Raw genomic sequence first — 22,802 nt, forward strand, 5'->3', positions numbered from 1 at the left:
TGTGACCAGGCAATCCCATTCCAGATATTTACCCCAAAATATGAAAATATATGGCCATGTATGGTCCAGAACATGAATGTTCTTATCAGTTTCTTCATAATAACCAAAAATTGGGAAAAATTCTGTTGTGCATAAATTGGTCCATGGATAAACACATGAAACATTACTCAGCAAGGAATAAACAGCTGATATATGTCACAACATGGATGAACCTAAAAAGGATTAAGGTAAGTGAAAGAAATAAGGCTACATACTATAAGATTTATTTATATGACATTCTAGAAAGAACAAAACTAGGAATAGAAATGAGATCAGATTTGGGAGTTGGGGCAGAAGTTTAATTACAACAGAGCATAGGAGAATGTTTAGGAGAATGAAAATGTCCAGTATCTTCACTGTGGTGGTGGTGGTCCCATGACTAAATATTTGTCAAACCTATAGAACTGCACAGCTAAGAAAGATGAACTTTATGGTATATAAATTATACCTCAATAAATGTCACTTTATAAAAATAAATGCAGGGACTTCTGGAAAAAGATGGTGGAATAGGAAGGCAAGGCAGAAACCCCCTCCCAAAAATACATAAGAAAAGAAAATACTGCAAATACAACTGAAACTGAAAACGACCTGAAGACTGCAAAACAAACCACCTACACCTGGGGAAGAAGAGAAGACCACACAGAAAAGGAACCAAGATCGAGCAGGACCCAAGCCCTCCCTCCACCTCAGCCTACAGGCAGAAGAAAGAGGAACAGAGCGGGGAGGGGCTAGGAGCCCAGAAGTGCTGTCCACCTGGTCCTGGAGATCTGCCCTAGGGTATCTCCTAGGGCATTACACTGGGTTCCTCTGATTAGCAGGGTTGGACACCAGGGGCAGGTAGAACAGTGTAGGAGGCTGAGACTCCAGCCAGTCTGGAGGGAAGGCACGCTCCACCACTCCTGAGACCCAAAGCACAGGCAGCAGTTTGAAAGACTTGCCAGCAGTGGGAGGAGTACCAGAGGGGTGAGGATTGGACAGAATTCTCTCCTCAGGAGAAAGAGCAGGTGGAGGATACCTCCCCAGCCCTTCCTCGGCCCAACAGATAGGGAACTCCTGGGAGCCTGAGACACTCCATCCCCCTTGCTGGCAATGCAGCCCCAAAGCTCCTCCCTGCATGTGCTGCTGGAAGCCAATCCACTTGGCCCAGCAGCAGGGTCAGACATTGCTGCCTGGCAGGCAGAGGAAGACTCTCCCAGCTTCCATGGCTCCATTTCAGCCCAAATGGGGAGGTGCCAGCAGGAGCCAGCCCCAAGAGCTCCTTCTTCTCAGTGGGTGTCCAAACCTGGTGCCGTGCATCCAGGGGGGCAGAGCCACACATCAGTCCATCCATCCCATTATCTCTGCAGCTCTGCCATTGCTACAGGTCAGGCAGAGGGCAGCTGCACCCACAGTGAGCTCAATAGAGACTCCTGAGCAGATCACAAAGTCAGCAACTGAAGCAAACTGCATGCCCAGCCTCAGACCACTACACAAAAAGGTGGCTCTGCCCACTGCATGCCAAAAGCTGGGGCCCCCACAAAACAGAACCAGGCACTACACAGTAAAGAATCTTGAGCTTCTGGGCACCATAGGATGCCTTCTTCATAAAGCTATTACTCTATAAGCCCAAAAGCACAGCAGAGCCATCTAACACCAAGGAAGAAACACAGAAACCCTGATAAAATGAGGAGGCAGAGAAACATGAGCCAAACAAAACTATAGGACAGAGCCGCAGAAGGAGGGCTACATGAAACAGAGATCACAATTCTTCTTGATGAAGACTTCACAATTAAAGTCATAAACATGGTCACAGATTTACAGGAAAGTATTCAAGATCTCAGGGAGGACTTCAACAAAGAGATACAAGACCTGAAAAAGAGCCACTCAAAGCTGAAGAATCCAGTAACTGAAAGGAAACATATAATGGAGGGATTTAAGAGAAGATTGTCGCAGGTAGAGAAGACTGTGAAACATGGAAATTAGAGAACAGGAAAACAAAGACACTGAGGAACAGAGATAAAAAAGGATCTTTAGGAATGAAAGAATGATGAAAGTTATGTGACCAACCAAAATGAAACAATATTTGCATAATAGAGGTACCAGAAGGAGAAGAGAAAGACAAAGGGATAGAAAGTCTCTATAAGGAAATAATTGTTGAAAACATCACTAATCTGGGGAAGGAAATAGATACTCGGGTCATGGAAATGCAGAGATGCTCAAATAAAAGGAACCTGAGCAAGACAACACCAAGGCATTTAATAATTAAAATGGCAAAGATCAAGGATAAGGAGAGAGTGTTGAAAGCAGCCAGAGAGAGAAAAAAGATTACTTATAAAGGAAACCCCATCAGGCTATCAGCAGACTTCTCAACAGAAACTCTATGGGCCAGAAGGGAATGACATGATATATTTAATGTACTGAAACAGAAGGACTTCCAACCAAGAATCCTCTACCTGGCGAGACTATCATTTAAATTTGAAGCAGGGATTAAACAATTTCCATATCAACAAAAGTTAAAGGAATTAACCACCACTAAGCCAGCCTTATAGGATATGTTAAAGGGACTTCTGTAGGTGGAAATGATCCTAAGGCTAAATAGCTTTCACCAGTGAAAATAAACCCACAGTAAAGGTAGTAGACCAACTAATTACCAAGCAAGTACAATATTAAAGTAAAACAAAAGAAGCAAAATCAGCCATACACAAGGGATACACAAAAAGTGAAGATTATGACATCTAATATGAAAAATGTGGAGGAGGAGGAAGGAAAAAAAATTACCTTTAGACCGTGTTTGAAATAGAGTAATCAGCAATTTAAGATAGACTATTATATAGTAAGGAAGCTATCCTTGAACCTTTGGTAACCACAAAACTGAAGCCTACAATTAAGACACACACACACACACACACAAAATAAATTAATTAAAAAAAGAGAGAAATACAATTACAACACTAAAGAAAGCCACCAATAAGAAGAGAAGAATATGAGAGAGGAAGAAAGGAACAGAAAAGAGCTATAAAAAAACAGCCAGAAAACAATAAAATGGCAATGTGCACATATCTATCAGTAATCACCTTAAATGTAAATGGACTGAATGCACCAATCAAAAGACATAGAGTGGCAGAATAGATAAGGAAACAAGGCCCATCTATATGCTGCCTACAAGAAACTCATTTCAGACCCAAAGACACACACAGACTGAAAGTGAAGGGATGGAAAAAGATATTCCATGCAAATAATAGGGAGAAAAAGCAGGATTAGCAGTACTTACATCAGACAAAATAGATTTCAAAACAAAGACAGTAATAAGTGATAAAGAAGAACATTATGTAATGATAAAGAGATCAGTCCAACAAGAGGATATAACCATTATATATATCTATGCACCAACATAGGAGCACCTAAATATGTAAAACAAATACTAACAGAATTAAAGGGGTAATAAATTACAACTCATTCATTTTAGGAGGCTTTAACATACCACTCACATCATTAGACAGATCAACCAGACAGAAAATAAGTCAGGAAACAGAGGCACTGAACAATACACTAGATCAAATGGACTTTATAGATATCTACAGACCATACCACCCAAAAGCAGCATGATACACATTTTTCTCAAGTGTACATGACACATTCTCCAAAATAGATCACATACTAGGCCACAAGAAGAGCCTCAATTAAAAAAGATTGAAATTGTATCAAGCAGCTTCTCAGACCACAATGGTATGAAACTAGATATAAACTTCACAAAGAAAACAAAAAAGCCTATAAACTCAAGGAGACTAAACAACATGCTTCTAAATAATCAAAGGATCAATGAACAAATTAAAACAGAAATCAAGCAACACATGGAGACAAATGAAAACAAAAACAAAAGCCAAAAATCTGTGGGAGGCAGCAAAGGCAGTTCTAAGAGGAAACCACATAGCAATACAGGCTTACCTCAAGAAACATGAACAATCCCAAATAAACAGTCTAAATTCATAATTAAAGAAACTAGAAAAAGAAGAACAAATGAGGCCAAAGTCAGAAGAAGGAGGGACATAATAAAGATCAGAGCAGAAATACATAAAAATAAAGAAGAATAAAACAATAGGAAAAAAGCAATGAAACCAGGAACTGGCTCTTTGAGAAAATAAACAAAGCAGAGAAATATCTTGACAGACTTATCAAAAGAAGAGAATGTACACACATAAACAGAATCAGAAATGAAGAAGGAATAATCATAATGGATACCACAGAAATACAAAGAATTATTAGAGAATACTATGAAAAATTATATGACAACAAATTGGACAACCTAGATGAAATGGTCAACTTTCTAGAAAAATACAACCTTCCAAGATTAACTCAGGAGGAAACAGAAAATCTGAACAGACCAAATACCAGCAATGAAATTGAACTGGTAATCAAAAAACTCCCCCCAAAAATTCTGCCATGTCCAGATGGGGTCACAGTCAAATTCTACCAAACATTTAAAGAAGAGCTAATACCCATCCTTTGTAAACTATTCCAAAAAGTAGAAGAGGAGGGAATACTTCCGAACTGATTCTATGAGGCCAGCATCACTCTAATACCAAAACAGACAAGATACCACAAAAAAAGAAAATGACAAACTGGTATCCCTGATGAACATAGATCAAAAATCCTCAAGAAAATATTACCAAAACAAATTCAAAAATACACCAAAAAGATCATCCATCATGACCTAGTGGGATTTATTTCAGGGATGCAAGGATGGTACAATATCCAAATCAATCAGTATCATCACCACATTAACAAAAAGAAGAAAAAAAACCCACATGATCATCTTAATATATGCTTTTTTAAAAAACATTTGACAAAATTCAACATCCATTCATGATAAAAACTCTCTCAGCAAAATAGGTAGAAAGGGTATGCACCTCAACATAATAAAGGCCATATACGACAAACCTATAGCCAACATTGTACTTAATAGCAAAAAGCTGAAAGCTATTCCTCTAAGGTTGGGAACAAGACAAGGATGCCCAGTGTCAGCACTTTCATTAAACATAGTACTGGAAGTCCTAACCATGGTAATCAGAAAACACAAAGAAATAAAAGGCATCCATTTGGTAAGGAAAAAGTTAAACTGTCACTATTTGAAGATGACATGATATTATATATAGAAATCCCTAAAGAATCCTCCAAAAACCTCTAGAATAACTGAATTCAGCAAAGTTGTAGGATATAAAATTAACAGAAATCTGTTGCATTCATATATACTAACAATGAACTAGCAGAAAAAAATCAGAAAAACAACTTCATTTACAACTGCATCAGAAGAATTAAATACCTAGGAATAAACCTAAGCAAGGAGGTGAAAGACCTTTATTCTGAAAACTACAAGACACTCATGAGAGAAATTAAAGAAGGCACCAATAAATGGAAATCTATCCTGTGTTCATGTACAGGAAGAATTAATTTTGTCAAAATGGCCATCCTGCCTAAAGCAATTTACAGATTCAAAGCAATCCCTCTCAAAATACCAACAGCATTCTTCAATGAACTAGAGCAAATAGTTCTAAAATTCATATGGAACCACAAAAGACCCCGAGAAGGCAAAGCAATCCTGGGAAACAAGAATAAAGCTGGGGGGATTATGCTCCCTGACTTCAAGCTCCACTACAAAGCTACAGTAATCAAAACAATTTGGTACTGGCACAAGAACAGACCCACAGAACAATGGAACAGAATAGAGAGCCCAGATATTAACCCAAACATATATGGCCAATTGCTATACGATAAAGGAGCCATGGATATACAATGGGAAGAAGACAGCCTCTTTGACAACTGGTGTTGGCAAAACGGGACAGCTACATGTAAGAGAATGAAACTGGATCACTGTCTAACTCCATACACAAAAGTAAACTTGAAATGGATCAAAGACCTGAATGTAAGTCATGAAACCATAAAACTTAGAAAGAAACATAGGCAAAAATCTATTGAATATATGCATGAGCAATTTTTTCTTAGACATGTCTCCTCGGGCAAGGGAAACAAAATCAGCAATGAACAAGTGGAACTACATCAAATTAAAAAGCTTCTGTACAGCAAAGGACACCATCGGCAGAACAAAAGGCAACCATAGTATGGGAGAATATATTTGTAAATGACTCGTCAGGTAAGGGGTTAACATCCAAAATATATAAAGAACTCACATGCCTCAACATCCAAAAAACAAATAACCCCATTAAAAAATGGGCAGAGGACCTGAACAGACACTTCTCCAAAGAAAAAATACAAATGGCCAAAGGCACATGAAAAGACAGATGCTCCACATCGCTAATCATCAGGAAAGGCAAATTAAGAAAAACACAGTGAGGTATCACCTCATAGCAGTTAGAATGGGCACGATCTAAAAGACAAGAAACAACAAATGCCAGTGAGGATGCAGATAAATAGGAACACTCCTATACTGTTGGTGGGAATACAAATTGGTGCAACAGCTGTGGAAAGCAGTATGGAGATTCCTCAAAAAACTAAAAGTAGATATACCATGTGATCCAGTAGTTCTACTCCTAGGAATTTACCCGAGGAAAACAAAATCCCTGATTCGAAAAGACATATGCATCCCTATGTTTATTACTGCACTATTTGCAATAGCCAAGATGTGGAAGAACCTAAGTGTCCATCAATAGATCAATGGATAAAGAAGAGGTTGTACATATACACAATGGAATATTATTCAGCCATGAAAAGAAAATAATTCTTGCCATTTGCAAAATCATGGGTGGATCTAGAGGGCATTATGCTCAGTGAAATAAGCCAGGTGGAGAAAGACAAATACCACATGACTTCACTTATTTGTGGAATATAAAAACAAAGCAAAACAGAAGGAACAAAACAGCAGTGGTCTCATAGAAAACGAGAAGTGACTAACAGTTAACAAGGGGGAGGGGTTGGAGTGGGTGCATGGAAGGAGGATAAAAGGGCACAAGAATTTGCAATCACAATATAAGTTGATCATGGGACTGCTGAACCACTGTGATGTACATTTAAAACCAACATAAGATTGTATATTAATGATACTTTAATAATATAAAAAAGAATGCAGTCACACCTTAATAAACATGTAATGAAAATACATGGAAAATACCCACCTAAGGACAGGGGCTGGTTGCCAGGAGGACCAACCACATGATTAAAGGGTTGGAACTTTCAGTCCCACTCCTGGACCTCTGGAGATGAGAGAGCAGAAAGGGGCTAGAGGTTGAATCAGCCAATGACCAAAACATGACTATGTGGTGAGCCTCTGTAAAATCCCAAAATAACAGTGTTTTAGGCCCTTTTCCCTTTTCAGAGAGCTTTCATGCTTGGGGAGCCAGAACACTTCCATGTGCCACTGAGCCAGGCCCCAAACTCCATGAGGTCAGAAGCTCCTTTGTTCAGGACCGTGCCCTACATATCTCTTCATGTGGATGTTGACTCATATCCTTTAATAAACCGGTAAATTTAAGTGTTTCCTTGAGTTCTGGGAGCTGCTCTATCAAATTAATCAAACCTAAGGAGGAGCCCATTGGGACCTCCAATCTGTACCGGTTGGTCAGAAACAGGTAACAGCCTGGGGCTTGTGACTGGCATCTGAAGTGGGGGTGTGGGACAGTTTTTTGAGGACTGAGTCCTTAACCTGTGCAATCTGATGTTATCTCTGGGTGAATAGTGCCAAAACTGAGTTGAATTCTCAGACCCATTGCTGGTATCTGAGAACTGGTTGGTATCGTGTAGGGAAGAAACTCCCCACCCTCTGCCATAGACACACTGGAATTGGTCTCAGAACACCTACTCATGTTTTCATAGCTTAGGGTATACAGAATTTCCATGGAAAAGAACTCTCACTGAAGAGGAGTTCACAATAAAAAAATTAGAAACCTCAACAAGAAATGAATGCCAAAGAATTGAAAACTTATGTCCACAGCAAAACCTGCCTGTAGATGTTTTATAGCAGCTTTACTCATAATGGTCCAAAATATGAAGCACTCTAGATGCCCTCCAATAGGTGAAGGGATAAAGAAATTGGTACATCCATACAAGGAATATTATTCAGCAAAAAAAGAAATGAGCTATCGAGTTACAAAAAGACATGGAGGAACCTTAAATACATAATTGCTAATTGAAAGAAGCCAGTCTGAAAAGAGTACATATTATATGATTCCAACTATACGATATTCTAGAAAAGGTAAAACTACAGAGAAAGTAGAAAGATCAGCGGTTGCCAGGAGGGCAGGGGGAACAGATGAACAGGTAAAGCACAGCATTTTTAGAATGGTGAAACTATTCTGTATGATAAGATAATGGTGGGTTTTTATCCGTATGTCAAAACCCTAGAATTGTAGGATACAAAGAGTGAACCTTAATGTGAACTACTTACTTTAGTCAATAATGTATTGATATTTACTCATCAGTGTAACAAATGAACCACACTAATGCAGGCTGTTAATAATAGGGGAAACTGGTTTGGTGGAGGGCCGTATAAGGAAACTCTGTATTAGCTGATCTATTTTTCTATAAATCTAAAAACTGTATATGGAAATCTAAAAAATAAAACCCATTAATTTAAAAAGTAGAAGGATGGCAAAATACCATGAAAATGCTAACCGAGAGAAAGCTGCATTAGTTTCGGATGACTTCAGAATAAAAGATTTTCCAGGAGAATGTGGGACATTACAAAATGATAAAGCAATAATTTATCTAAGAAGACACGACAATCCTAAAAGTGCACGTACCTAATAACAGCACTTCAAAGTACATGAAGCAAAAATGCACAGAACTGAAAGAGAAATAAACAAATGCACAAGTACAATTGGAGACTTCACAACCCTTCTCTCAATAATTGATGGAACAAATACACAGAAAAACAGTGAAGATATAGAAAACTTCACTTAATTGACACCCATACACTGCATCCAGCAACAACACAATACATTTTTTTCAAGTGCCTGTGAAACATGGGACATATTCTGGGCCTTAAACAACCCCAGCAGATTTATAATAAAATAAATCATTCTATGTACAATAACAGTATTAAAGTAGAAATCAGTAACAGAAAGATAACTGGAAAACTTCAAATATTTAGAAATCTAACAATATACTTACTTCTAAGTAAGTCTTAAGGTAAATTTTAAAATACTTAGAATTAAAATGAAAATACAATATATAAGAATTTGTGGGACATAGTGAAAGTAGTGCTTTGAAAAATATTTGTACCACTGAGTGCATAACTTAGAAATAAAAAAAACCCAGAAGAAATAATAAAAATTACAGCAGAAATCATTCAATTGAAAATGGGGAATGTCCTGCTCTGGGTGAACTGTGGTATATCCATTTAGTAGAATACTACTCAGTGACACAAAGGAAGAAACTACTAATACAACCACCAGATAAATCTCCAGAGATTTGTACTGAGTGAAAAGAAGAACCAATCCCATAAGTTTGCATACTGTATACATGAGTGCATTTGTATAGTGGTCTTGGAATGACAAAATTACACAAATGGAGAACAAATCAGAGCTTGCCAGAGTTTAAAGAGAGGCTGGTAGGGGTGGAAAAAGATGGATACGGCTAGAGAAGAGCAACATGAGTGGTCCTTGTAGTGATGGAAATGTTCTGTATTTTGCCTGTATCAATGTCTATATCCCAGTTGTATTCTGTACTAGTTTTGCAAGATGTTACCACTGGGGGAAACTGGGTAAAGGGTACAGGAAACCTCTCAGTATTATTTCCTATAAGTACATGTGAATCTATAATTTTTTAAAAATTACCTTAAAAAATAACCTAGTATTCCAAAGTGAAGAATGAAGAAACAGGCAATAGCTACCAAAAAGGAGGGGACAAACAGAAAAGAAATAATAAAATAAAAGACCTAAATCCAACAATATTCATGATTACATAAATTGTAATAGTCTAGGAAACACAATCACATCAATTGATCCATAAAAAAAGAATTTGCAATATTCAATACCCAGTCATGAGAAAATCTCTCAGAAAACCAGGATTAGAAAGAAATGTCTTCAACCTTTACCAACCATTTATGAAAGACCCTATAAGTAAACTTATGCCTAATGGTGAGAGAGTGAATGCTTTTGCCCCAAGATCAGTAACAAGGTAAGGATGTCGCTCTCCCTATACCCAGTCAACATTATATTGAAGATCCTAGCCAGTACATAAGGCAAAAAAAAGAAATAAAGGCATCCAGATTGGACAGGAAGAAATAAAATTGTCCTTACTCACAACTACAGAATACTAGAAAATGCCCAACTAGTTACAAAAAAGCTAGCACTAATATGTGAGCTTAGAAGTTCCCAGGATACAGAGCCAATATAGAAATTCATTAAAATGTCTACAAAATGTCAATGACCAGTAGGAAACTGAAAAGCCAATAAATACATACACAGATCCCCACCATCTATGTTATAAGAATATAAAACACAAGACTAAATGAAACAAAGTATGTGTAAGACCCATCCATTCAAAACTATAAAACATTACTGAGATAAATTCTAAAGGATCTAAATAAATGTAGATACACAGTGTTAATAAATTGGAAGACCCAATATAGTTGGCATACCTATGATCCATAGACTCAATGCAATAGCAAACAAAATCCTCTGCAGGCCTTTTTTTTAAAAAATAGAAATTGACAACCTGATTCTAAAATTTATATGAAAATAGCAAGGAGCTAGAGTTGCCAAAAATGACTTGAAAAGGATCAACAAATTTAGGGGACTCACCCTCCCTGATCTGAGCACTTATATATTAAGGCTACGGTAATTAAGACAGTGTGGTATTGGCATATAGACTGACATAAACATAGTCAACTAATTTTCAAGAAGGGTACCAGGGAAATTCATTGAGAAAGAATAGATTTTTTTCAAAAATGTTACTGGAACAATTGCAATTGAATATGTAAAAAGTAATAAAACAATGTTGACCCTTACCTCACACCAGATATAAAAATTAACTGACTATCAGTCATGGCCTCAAGGGTAAGAACAAAATTATAAATCTTCTGAAGGAAAACACAGGAGAAAATACTTTTTTTCATTGGATTAGAAAGAGATTTGTAAATGGGACACAAAAGCATGAACAATAAAGGAAAACTTGATAAAGTGAACCTTATCATAAATAAAAACATCTTCTTCAAAAGACAAAAGGCACAACCTGAGAGTACATACTTGGAAAACATGTAGACAATAAAGGCCTTGCATCTAGAATATACAGAGAACACTCCCAATTTAATAACACACAGAAACGGGAAACTATAGCAACAGACACTTCAGCAAAGAAGATACACAGATGACAAATACATGAAAAGATGCTCAACATCCTTAGTCATTACAGAAATGCAAATGTAAGTCACAGTGTGATGCCCCTACACACCTCAGTGACAGGTGTGCTGCTGGGAAAACAAAATGGTACGTCCACATTGGAAAACACTTTGACAATGTCTTACCGAGTTAAATATATGCTTACCAAGCAACTCCGCTACAGATGTTTCCCCAAGAACTATAAAAGCGTATGTCCACATAAATGTCTGTACAAGATGTTCACTAGCTTCATGTATAATAAGCGAATACCATGAACAAGGCAAATGTGCATGAACTGGCCCATGGAGGAACAAACTGGAGCACTGTTCACCTGCAAAAGGGACAGAAAGCCACAACACAGGGGAGTCTGAGAAGTGAAAGCAGCAAGACACATGAGACTACATGCTAGAAGACTCATTTCTACAACATTCTAGAGAGAAGCAAAGTAGAAGAAAGGAAAACAGATCAAGTGTCGGTGTGGAGAGAGAAGCCTAACTATAAAAGGGAACAAGTATTTGGGGGGAGAATAAAATAGTCCAGTTATCTTGACTGTGGTGCTGGTTACACGACTGAGTATTTGTCAAACCTGTAGAACTGCACACCTAAGAATGGTGAGCTTCATTGTATGTAAAATTATACTTCCACAGATCTCACTTGAAAAAAAAAGAATGCAGACCCATCATAATAAATATGCAATAGAAATACGTGGAAAATAAAGATGGGAATCATAATGTTATCACATACAAACAAATATCATCGTGTGCTATTAATGAATCTCCTTTTGTCAAAGTACCTATTCAGCAGTAAGGATAAACAAATACTAACAAACCTCGAGCCCTAGTTCATGATGCACCTGTGGAAGTGTCTGGGGATGAAGTGTACCGATTTCCACAGCTCACTCTGAACAGCATCACAAAACACTGTGGCCGCTGCTGGCAGGACAGCGGCACTGGTGCACAGAGAGGCACGAGGACAGCACGTGCAGCAAGGCACTCACTGGGGAATCAAGGAGGTGGTATTCCATGGGTGTGCAAATCACAATTCCTGCGCTTGTTCTGTGTGAAACTTTTTACTAAGAAAATGTTGGTGAGAAAAGAAGCTAAAGAACTGCAAGGAAAACCAAAGTAAGCAGAAATGGAAATAAAAGTAACAGGAGAAATCAACAGAACAGAAAGCAAATAGAGAAAATTCCCAAAGGCAAAAGTTCCTTCTGTGAAAATCTGTACAAGCTTGACTTCAGCGCTGACTCTCCTACAGGGGATCGAACCAGCATTACTACTATCATGCAGCTGCTCTGCAGGCTAGCAGTTCTTGGAAGACCTTTACTTTATCAGGAGAATTTATGGGACCAGCCAGAGATTCATTCAGCAGCCAGGGGAAGGTGCTGGAAGAAGCCTGAAGCTTGGAGGAACAGCGGAGGGGACCCTCTGTCCAGTGGGGAGTCCCAGCGCCCCGCCTGCCTTCCCATCCCACCCGATCCCATGCTCCTGGGTGGACAGCCTTGTGTCTTCACTGGTCTCTCAACCCCCTCAGAAGACATTTAAAGCAGTGCATGTCAACTACTCATGGGCTATCTAGAGTTTTGCTCAAAATGCACACGACCAGGCCCAGTGCAGGCTTTCTGAAATGATTTCTGCAGGGTGGGGCCTACGCCTGAGTACCCTGAGAGTTCCACAGGTCACTATGTGGTAAACCTCTGGTTAACAATGGCTGCTTTAAAAACATATCCTCTATGGCTAATATTAATGATAAAAACACTGATTGGAAGGACTCATCAGAAGAATTAAAAACAGAAACCAAGAGAGGAGGCTGCCCTTGGAGGTGTGACTAGGAATTCACCAAGATTACCTTGTATTCGTACTGTTATGGGCTCTTAAACTGAACATGTGTGTGCATTACTTCTCATATAACACAGTTTTCATAGAGGGAATTGTGACTCAAAGCATGGATGGCACCTCTAAGTCTGCTTTTCCTCCTTCCAGGACACCACTGAAATGGGAAATACTCAGTCATTCCAGTTCCGGGAAATATCAGGCATCGGGAAAAGCAAGCCATCAGCAGACCAGACATCCTGATGAACCTCTACAAGGCAGCAGGTATGGGACGGACTGAGAAATAAAGAAGAAACTGGAGCTGCAAGCATCCCTGGGAGCAGCTATGGGGAGGTGGGTGCAGCCAGCAGAGGGAGGCTCTGAGAGGGGCACATCTGCCCAGCAGGTTGGGCTCTGGGGAAGCCATTGGGAGGCACCTAGGAGCCCCCCACAGCTGGAGCTCTGAGATTGACCTCTAGGCAGCTGTTGAAAAGCAGATTTGGATTCACCAAATCAGAGGTGGACCCCAAAGGCCTGCATTTCTACTGAGAGCCGGGGCCGTACCTGGGCCACTGGTCCACGGACCACACTGAAGAGTGACAGCATTCCAGACAGACTTCTTTGGGACGGGCCTACAGAGTGGCCATTGTGACTGGTAGAGAAAGAGAGGAAGATGGACACCTGAAGAGTTTCTGGGTCCCCATAAGGGGTCCCAAGCAAACACAACCAGGGAAAAAGCATCCCTGCCTGGAGGGAGATGCTCACTGATGCATCCTGCTCTGGGGTAGGTAATGTCCTCCCCAGTTTCCTTTTGTACGGAAGAGAGAGACAGCAGAGAGGGAAGAGTTGACTGGGAGGGAAGTATTGAGAAGAGGAGGAATCTGATAATAGGCGGTACCAAGTCAGATGCAGGAGAGCCTGAGGAAATAAGGGAAACAGGCCAGGGAAGGGTGGCTCTGTTCAGCCATAGCTCGAGCACAACAATGACATGACTGGGACGGTGCCTAGCAGAGCTGAGGTCAGCAGCAAAGCTTTTTTGTCAATACTGACTCCAGAAGACCAGGCAGATAATTTCCCTGAGCTTGAAGAAAGACTCCAAGTTTCAGACTTGGAGTGTGCCAAAGAAGGAGGAAACATCCTGCCAACATTGCCCAATGTCTCTCCTGATGAGAATGCAAATGCCCAAGAGAGGGGACAAGTCCTAAAGCTTGCAGAAGGGGCAGGGAGGGGGAGCAAGAAAGGCTGGCCCCTTCTCCCTAGCCACCCAGGGTGCTGGAAGGTAGAGATGGATCTCAAGATCAGCAGGGACTTCTCTCTGTCTGAGACCAGGAGGCAAGGGGGGCTGTGGAAGGGCACGGAGCAGGGGATGGGGGAGGAAGCATTGCATGGACACCCCAGCAGCCCATCCCAGCAGACCCGAGTCCTGTCCCTGAGGCTAGGAGCCCTGCGAAGAGCTCCTGGGTGCACCCCTGAGGCCAGATGGTAAGTGACCTACCAGCTGCCCTCGTCCTGGCCTCAGCTGGGCTGTTCCATGCTGGGGTCTCTCCTTCTGTAGTCCCGGCCTCTCCTCCTCCTCGTGACCTGAAGATCACATCTGCTTTGGCAACTCGGTACCCTGTGGAGGGAAAATGACACAGGACCTTGTTATCAATGCCAGAGGCACTCCAGAACTGAGGCCCGTCCTTGCAAGCACAGCACTTGCCCTCAGTGCAGGTCATACACAGAATGATGAGAACACAAATGCCCATATAGGGCACAAACAGGATTACGGACTCTTTGACAGCAAGCCTTCAGCCTGATCTCATTCAGGGCTTTAGAGGCCCCTGGGAGCCGCAGCCAGGACAGGGAGACACGGGTGGCTGTAAGCTGGTCCCTCACCCATGGAAACCAGGTGGCTGTAGTTCTCCAGCATGACATCCCTGTACACGTTATTCTGAGTGCAGTCCAGCTGCTCCCCCTCCTCCAGGGTGACGTCCACAAACACATCCCTGAAGGTCAATGACTCCTGCAACAGCACATGCCTCTTTAGCCCAGAGCGACCAGCTGGGGGACTGGGACAAAATGTCACATCACACAGTGCCTAGTCTGTGCTGCCCTAACTCCTTCCCATGCAGCAAACATTTCGATATCACCACCCCCCAGGAAATCCCTGACCAAAGAGGAAAGGGAGGCACACAGAGTGTGAAGTCACTGGTGTAGGGCCACCAAGCTAGGAATCAGGGATTACATCCATGGGGTCCCGTTTCCCCACTCAGTTTTAACCATGACCCTGCATGGCCATCTCTACATAACTGTTCCTGTGCTGCTCACGGTCCACAACTTGACAGCATGTGTTACAGAGTGTTTATGTAACTAAAATAATTTTGAACTTTGGGGAGAAACAGATGAAGCACAAGAAATACCTGACCCTGGAAATGCATTCTTTCAACACAATTTCCTGAAGAGAGACCAAGCTGATCAGTCCCAAGGATGTAGATTCACACAAACAAACAAAACACCTCCTGAACTGAAGGAGCTTCAGTCTTGTAGAGGGAGAAAAACAACACTTGCAAACTCCTCTATGAGAGGGAAGGAGGGAGGGTGGGCTGCCTGTCCAACAAGGACAATGACAGGTAGGACAGGGTCAGAGAAGGAAGCCCCGGTTCAGCTTGGGGCTGGCAGAGAAGGCCTTGCAGAGGATATGGAGCCAGAACTTCTAAACCAGGTACTTAATCCTGACTGTGTGATAACAGAAAATCTATGCTATTGGTGTCTCCCCCAGGTTCCTGGCACACAGCTCCTCAAGCCCCTGCAAATTCCTAAATGATACAAGCACTAGGCGCATCGCTTGTTCTAATATTTGTTACTGTACAAAGCTGACACTTGGCTCCCTGACACTCTGCTCCTGAAGCCCTTGGAAATTCCCTTAGTGACTAGAGCACCAGGAGCATTTTTGTTCTAATGAGGTGACCCTTGGAGGGCCTGGATGGTTCCCGGATGAGCTGGTCACCAGACAGAATAAGCCAGGATTACAAGCTTAGAATTCTGAGCCTCAGCCCCATCCTCCAGAGAGGAGCAAGGGGCTGGAATGGAGTAACGATCCACCCTTCCTACCTGAGGAAGCCTCTGGAAAATCCCAGCGCATGGAGTTCAGAGAGCTTTCACACATCCACACCGGAAGGAGATGCACCCCAACCCCATGGTGACAGGAGCTCTCTGCTCAGGTCCCTCCCAGACCTTGTCCTGTGAATCTGTTCATCTGGCTGCTCACCTGTATCCTTTCTTGCATCTCTATAAACTGCTAAAGGTAAGTGTTTCCGAGTTCTGTGAGTCACTCCAGCAAATTAATCGAACCCAAAGTCGGGGGTGGGAGTTTTTGGAACCTCCAATTTAGAGCTGGTTGGTCAGAAGCACAGGTGACAACCTGGCCTTGCAACGAGCATCTGAAGTGAGGGCAGGGGCAGGTTTGTGGAACCGAGCCCTTCACCTGTGGGGACTGACCCTCCCCAGGTAGATGGTGTCAGACCCAGGTCACATGGTAGGACACACAGTGGTGTCCCGGAGAGTGGCTTGGCATGGGGAAGACCCTCCACATGGCTGGTGACCAGGAGTGCCAGAAACAAAGTGTTCTAAGGCTACACACAGGAAAGAAAGACACGCTAGTGAAGAACTGGTTTTCTGTCTATCCAGGAGGAGACTGAACTGGCTTTTCCTTGATGATGACCAACAGTTCTACTCTTAGCTAGTTAATCAGGAGAGAGGAACAGGAAGCAGAAGGTATCTGTCTGGCTTGGTCTGCAGACTGAGGCAAAAACGGAAAGTCTGTATTTGGCTGGTCACCACCAAACTGGAACTGGCTTTTCTCACTGCCCAGATTCCTGTCAGAGAACAATAACCTCCCTATTTATGCTCTGGATCCATCCTGTCTCACCCACACTTGGTGGTTCTAAATAGAAGAAGACATTCTGCACCTAGGAGGTCCCAACAGGCCATACATGACAGAGTTTACTCAGCTTTGCAGAAGACACTACACAGGGAACAGTGTGCAGAAGGGCAATGACAGGCAGGTGGCGCCAGTAGGAGGCATCCTCGGAGCAGCCCACCCCCTCCTCCTGCCTGTCCCAAATGATGGCTCAGGAGCTGGGAACCATGACCGCACTGGTGGGCACGGGGGGGCCACCTGGCTTAGAAGCCCTAAGCTGTCAAAATTCTAGATGCACATAGCCTTTCACCTAGAAGTCTTGACTCTACCAAGTTATCTCCCAGATCAGACATATGTGGATACAAAGTGAAATGCACATAGGTAGGTATTGCTACATTGTTTATGGTACCAAAAGACTAGACATATCCTAAATGCACATCCCTGGCAGAGAGGTAAATATATAATGGTATTTGCAGTCAGCGGAATTCAGCAGCCATACCTCTAAGTGGGGTACAACCTGGGCAATTTGTCCTCCAGGGAACACTTGGCAATGTCTGTAGAAATTTTTCAGTGTCACAAGGGGGGTGGGGTGGGGGCACTGGCATCAGAGGGTAGGGGTCAGCAATGCTGCTAAATGTCCTCCAGTGTGCACAACAGCCCTTCACAACACAGCATGATCTGGCCCAAAATGTCAGAGAAGACCCGGCTTGACCAAATGCACAGTGAAATGGAATGGTCACAATAAGGACCAGAATGTGCTGTAATCTGGGAGCAAGGCAGAAAGGAAAAGAAAGCAGGGTTCTTATACCAACATAGACAGATATGCATGCATTATCTCTAGAAGAACATACAAAAAAAATGAAGGAGATGGGAGGATGGGGTGAGAAAGAGAACCACTTTTCACTTTTTGTCAAACAAAGCTGTTTGAATTTTTTTACCATAAGTACAAATTACTTCTTAAAAGGCTCAATTCCAGTAATTAATGCACTATTCAGAATGTGTTTTTAGAATTTTGACATCCATGTTCTTCAGTGAAAGTGGTCTATCATTTACTGTTTTGCTGCACCTTAGTCAAATTTAAGGTTAAGCAACTTTATAAAATGAACCAGACTCCATTTCATCTTTTAACAGGCTGGGAAAGCTGAACATGGAAATTATCTGGTGTTTAAAATACTGTGAAAGTAGTAAGTAGTGGTGGATTTGGGAGGTCAAATTTAAAGTGTGGATACGTTTGACTAGAAAATCCTATGCCCAGGTGCATTCTCCATATAAACCTGCACTATTGGATAGATACATGTAGAACGTCATTTAAGAGGTACTGTTCATAACAGCAAAAGAAAATTAAAATCCTAAACGTCCACAAAGAGAGAAAGAGGTAAATAATAGCTCCCTATCAGTCCTAACATTTCTGTACTGACAAGGAACACCAACCAGAATATAATCAGCTGGGAAAAGCAAGAAGGGAATGGGAGTATGGTGACATTTGTGCAAAAGCAAATGCATTACAGATACATCTGCTCAGTTAATTGAACTGACATAAATGCATCTACCCCACGCTATCACCAAATTGTTGACAGCAGGCATCTCTGAGAAAGAATGTGGTCCTGTGGGGAGATGAAATGGGGAGTTTGGGCTGCTGTTTTTTATGCATATTAAATCACAGAGCATGCATTCACTTTCAGTATCTTAAACATAATATCAAAAAGTGAAAACTGAAAGTGAAGAAAGAGAAAAAGCAAGATGAGTCTGTATTTCTACAATCTGATCTGAAAAGGAAAGGAAAAAGATGAGGCCCATTTTCCTGAGGAAGAAGTAGGTCAGAAAAGTCTTTTTCTATCTTTTTTTTTCTGTGGGGAGGGTAAGATTGGAGAAACCTGAGGTACATTACAGGTTGAAGAGAAAGCAGCAAGAACAGATGGACAGGGATGAACAGGTTATAACACAGACTCCTCAGAGCTGCCTCAAGGTCACTGGAAACAAAATCATGGACAGGTAAGTCAGGAACTCACCTGGGACGTGGCCATGCTGTTCTGCCGGGGATGAAGTATGGAGACCTATGAAGGCAGAATGAGGAGGGTGGAGAGGAGTGCACACCGCCATGAGACCATCATCATCGTTGACCTTGCACCATGGAGAGAATGAACAGGAACGTGCCTGGGAGCTCCATCCTGTTCCCCTGGGACATCACTAAGCCCACGTGGGCTTTCCCCATGGAATTTTTTTCTCTTCCTGGACAGACGCATGACATGTGTCTAATTAACCATCCTTTCCTCAAGTGTCCCTAGAAATGCATCAGAATGGACCAATAATAAGTGAGCACAAGGACACAAGACTATTAACTGTACTTGTTTTAAACATCCAACCAGTGGAGGCAGCAAAGCCTCCAGCAAATGAGACTCAGTTAAAAAATAAGACACACATAAAATGGGAATTCCACACGGGCTTGAAAAATGCAATGGGATCTTGTTCTCATTTCTTAACATTTAAAGCTGGTTACAAAAGAGCAAGTACAGTGTGACCCCATGTGTTGAGACTATGTATGCACGGAGAAGGAGCATTTGTGAAAAAGCTGACACTGGTTCCCTTAGGTGATGTACCATTTCTTCTTGGTTTACTTGCATTTTCTCATTTTGACAGTGAATATTGATTACTAGTAAAATCAAAATGATTACAAATCACCCTTTATCCACTGAGCCCGAGGTGACAGACCCTGAGCAAAGTCCACAGGACAGGGAAGTCTGCTGTGGTTTGGAGGAGGTGACAAACCAGGGCTGAGAGCCCTGGGGAAGGGAAGGTGAGGGGACAGGGCAGTGAGGAGCCCAGCACTTGCCAATTCCACACAGAGCTGGAATCCACTGACCTTGCCCCTGCCCCTCTTGGCTTTTGCCAGCCCACCACCACCCTGTTCCTGCCCCCACCACTTCCTCCTTCCCATGATTTCCATTTGACTGGCATGCTCTTCCTTGCCTGGCAGTTTTCAAAAGAAAGTTTCCGAGGAGCTTTTGTGCAGAGTAACCACTCTTGCTGCAGTGATACCTGGGACAGCCTCAGGACAACTAGGGCACACAGCTCTGCGGCTTAACAAGTGCCATTCTCAAGCCCAGTTACAGCGGCTGCAAAATGAGGCAGCAGAACTAGACAACAGCATCCCCAGCTCCTCCCTCTGCCCTGAGCACTGGGCCTGTCCCATGAGCCTCCTCCCTCTGCCCTGGGCTCTGGGCTGAGATTCCCCTCCAGCGCTCCTCACAGGGGCTGTCCCATTCCTAAGGAAGCAGGACCAAAGGATTCAGAGACAAATGCATCTCAGCTGGGACCATCACTGCAGCACCAGATCTCTGCCTCTCACGCGGGAAACTCACCTCCGTCTGAGGCCTCAGACCGGGTCTTCTGCAGACTAAGGGAGCTCTGGTGCAGATGCTCCAGAGTCTGAAGTCGTGAGCTGTGGTCTCAGTTATGTGCCCTGGGCTGTGAACACAATGACCACACACGAGAGGCAATTAGCAACCCCTATGATGGAGTGAAGTTGAGGAAAATCCAAACGTTTTGCTCAACACAAGGCGGCACAGGGTCTCATCTCGTTTTAAGCGTTAACGTTTAATAGGAGCTCAGTTATTGCCAGACACGGAACTAAGCACTGCCTGATTTTGGAGTCCGGCTCTGGAACCAAACTGCCTGCCTGTGCTGCTGCCTTTCGTCTGTCGATAAAAGTGAGTGCCTCCTGTGTGCCGGTTCTACCGCCCATGTGCTGGAGAGACATCAGTGACAAACAGCAGAGTCCCTGATCCTGCGAAGCTGTAATCTAGCAGGGGAGACAGGCAGTAAGCAACATTGATAAACTGAGAAATTCAGGGTATGTTACTTACCAAGCTATAAGCGCTATGTGGGGGAATAACCAAGCAAAAGAAAAAGGACTCCCGGGTTTACACGCTGTGTGACTTTGAACAGGTTTCCCAGCCTTTCTGTCTTGCTTTCTCCCTGGTAAAGGAAAATGGTCGCTCTACCAACTCACAGGGCGAGGGTGAACATGAATGGAAAACACAGGGTGCCTCGCACTTACTGGGCATTCAGTCAGCAGGCGCTGAATGAATCGACGACTCAGTGACTCGGGGACGCCTCAGCTCGCCAACCAACACTCACCCCTAGGGCGCGAACCCATCACCCCGGCCCCTCCGCCCCTCCACCCCTCCACCCCTCCCCGTCAAGCCCAGCCCCAGTGCCTCCTCTCCTTACTCCATGACTGGAGCCTGACATTTCAGGGCGGATACCAGCAGCCGGCGTGACCCCGCGCTGCCCTCGGGGTCCGCAGAGCACGTCCGCTGCCGTCACCCCGGAGTGCCAGGTCGGCGCGGCCACCACCAATGGCCGGCAGGGCGCCGTTCGGGGACACTGACTCTGACGCTGAGCGAGATGGGACGACAGCATGTGACCATTTTCCGTGACAAGTGGCACGAAGGGCAGGGCAGGCGTCTGCGGGCGGCGAGAAGCTAACATTCGATGGCAGCAGCCGCGTGCCGCTGCCTCCGAGACCAAAGCGCCCCGCCCATTCATTGTCCTGCGCCAGTCGGCACTCCGCGTGGCTGCGCACCCTGGGGAGTATGCACCCCTCCGTCCCCCGTGATGCGCTTTCCTCTTCCTTCAGCTCTTCGGGAGAGGCAAAAGGGGCGAGGCGCCAGTCGCCATGCACAGTGGCACAGGAGCGTGGGCATGTTGGGGGCGGACCGGCCCCTTACAGTTGGGCGGCGCAGGGAGCAGGGCCAGAGCTCTTCCCTGGAGGACAAACTGGGAGAGGGGCTGAGGCCTCATTCTCCCGAGGTGAATCCAGGATCTCTAGTTTCTGGGGCCCTGGGAGAATCTGGGTTTTGCTGTTTTGAAAACAGAGCACGAACTGGCAGAGTCATAGACGAAGCAGCCTCTGCCAACCTGGCCTTTAAAAGTCCTGGAGTGCCCTCGAGGAAAGTTTTCTGGTTCCTGTCAGGGTCTGGGGCAAAGATGCCAAGTGTGTGCTGTGTGCTCATACCGGTGGGGTCACCGAGCAGAACACTTGGGCTGTGCATGGCAGGGTCTCAGCTCACATATGCCCTGGTTCCTTCTGGGCTGCAGCCAACACATGCCTGGTACTGTTGAGAGAAGCATGTGACAAAAGCAGTCATGGAATCCACCATACATTTATTTAAGCTTCCGTTTGAGCATACCAGTTTCTCCTCTTTCCTTTCCCCTTTGTGAGTCAACACACATTCCTCAGGCAGTTTGGAGGAATGAATGCCCAACTCTACTACCCAGAGTTGTCCTGGGAGGTGACTGTCTGAGCCTGTGTAGAAGTTCCAAGAGAAGCCTGTTTGCTGTCAGGCCTGTGAGCAGGGCATTGCCCACCGCCCCAGCAACCGCTGTGAATTTCTGTACATGTGTAAGTGATGTTCAGGTCCAGAGACAAGGGATACTGACCTTTATTTCTAGAGGCGGGGGTGACCAACCTGATAATGATGTCTGACATCACTATCACCAGGCAGGAAAGGGTTCATAGAGTTAGTATGACAGTGTCCTGAGGACAGGAGTGAAACCCCCAGTTGCAGAAAGGCATGGTCTTTGGCCCTGGTCCCACTGTCCTGTATTCTGATTCTAGCAGGAAGGAGTGCCTGCACAGGAGGAAAGGGGCAGACGCTTCAGATGGGGCCTGGGGACGGACACACCTTGACTGCTCGTGCAGTGCCGGCATTTGCTAGTGTGACTGTGGCAGCCAGGAAC

General features: G+C 43.6%; 1 protein-coding gene across 1 annotated transcript in view; it reads right to left on the reverse strand.

Moving 5' to 3' along the window:
* Nucleotides 1–21,608, reverse strand: part of ZNF674 (zinc finger protein 674) — a 58,597-nt gene extending 36,989 nt beyond the window's left edge. The window contains 5 exon segments of the mRNA XM_073227503.1: nucleotides 14,695–14,774; nucleotides 15,038–15,202; nucleotides 19,070–19,114; nucleotides 20,420–20,486; nucleotides 21,291–21,608. Coding sequence (XP_073083604.1) covers nucleotides 14,695–14,774; nucleotides 15,038–15,202; nucleotides 19,070–19,114; nucleotides 20,420–20,486; nucleotides 21,291–21,608 — 675 coding nt within the window.
* Between the last annotated feature and the right edge of the window lie 1,194 nt (nucleotides 21,609–22,802).

Source organism: Manis javanica, chromosome X (genome assembly GCF_040802235.1).
Source record: "Manis javanica isolate MJ-LG chromosome X, MJ_LKY, whole genome shotgun sequence".
Classification (NCBI taxonomy): Eukaryota; Metazoa; Chordata; class Mammalia; order Pholidota; family Manidae; genus Manis; species Manis javanica.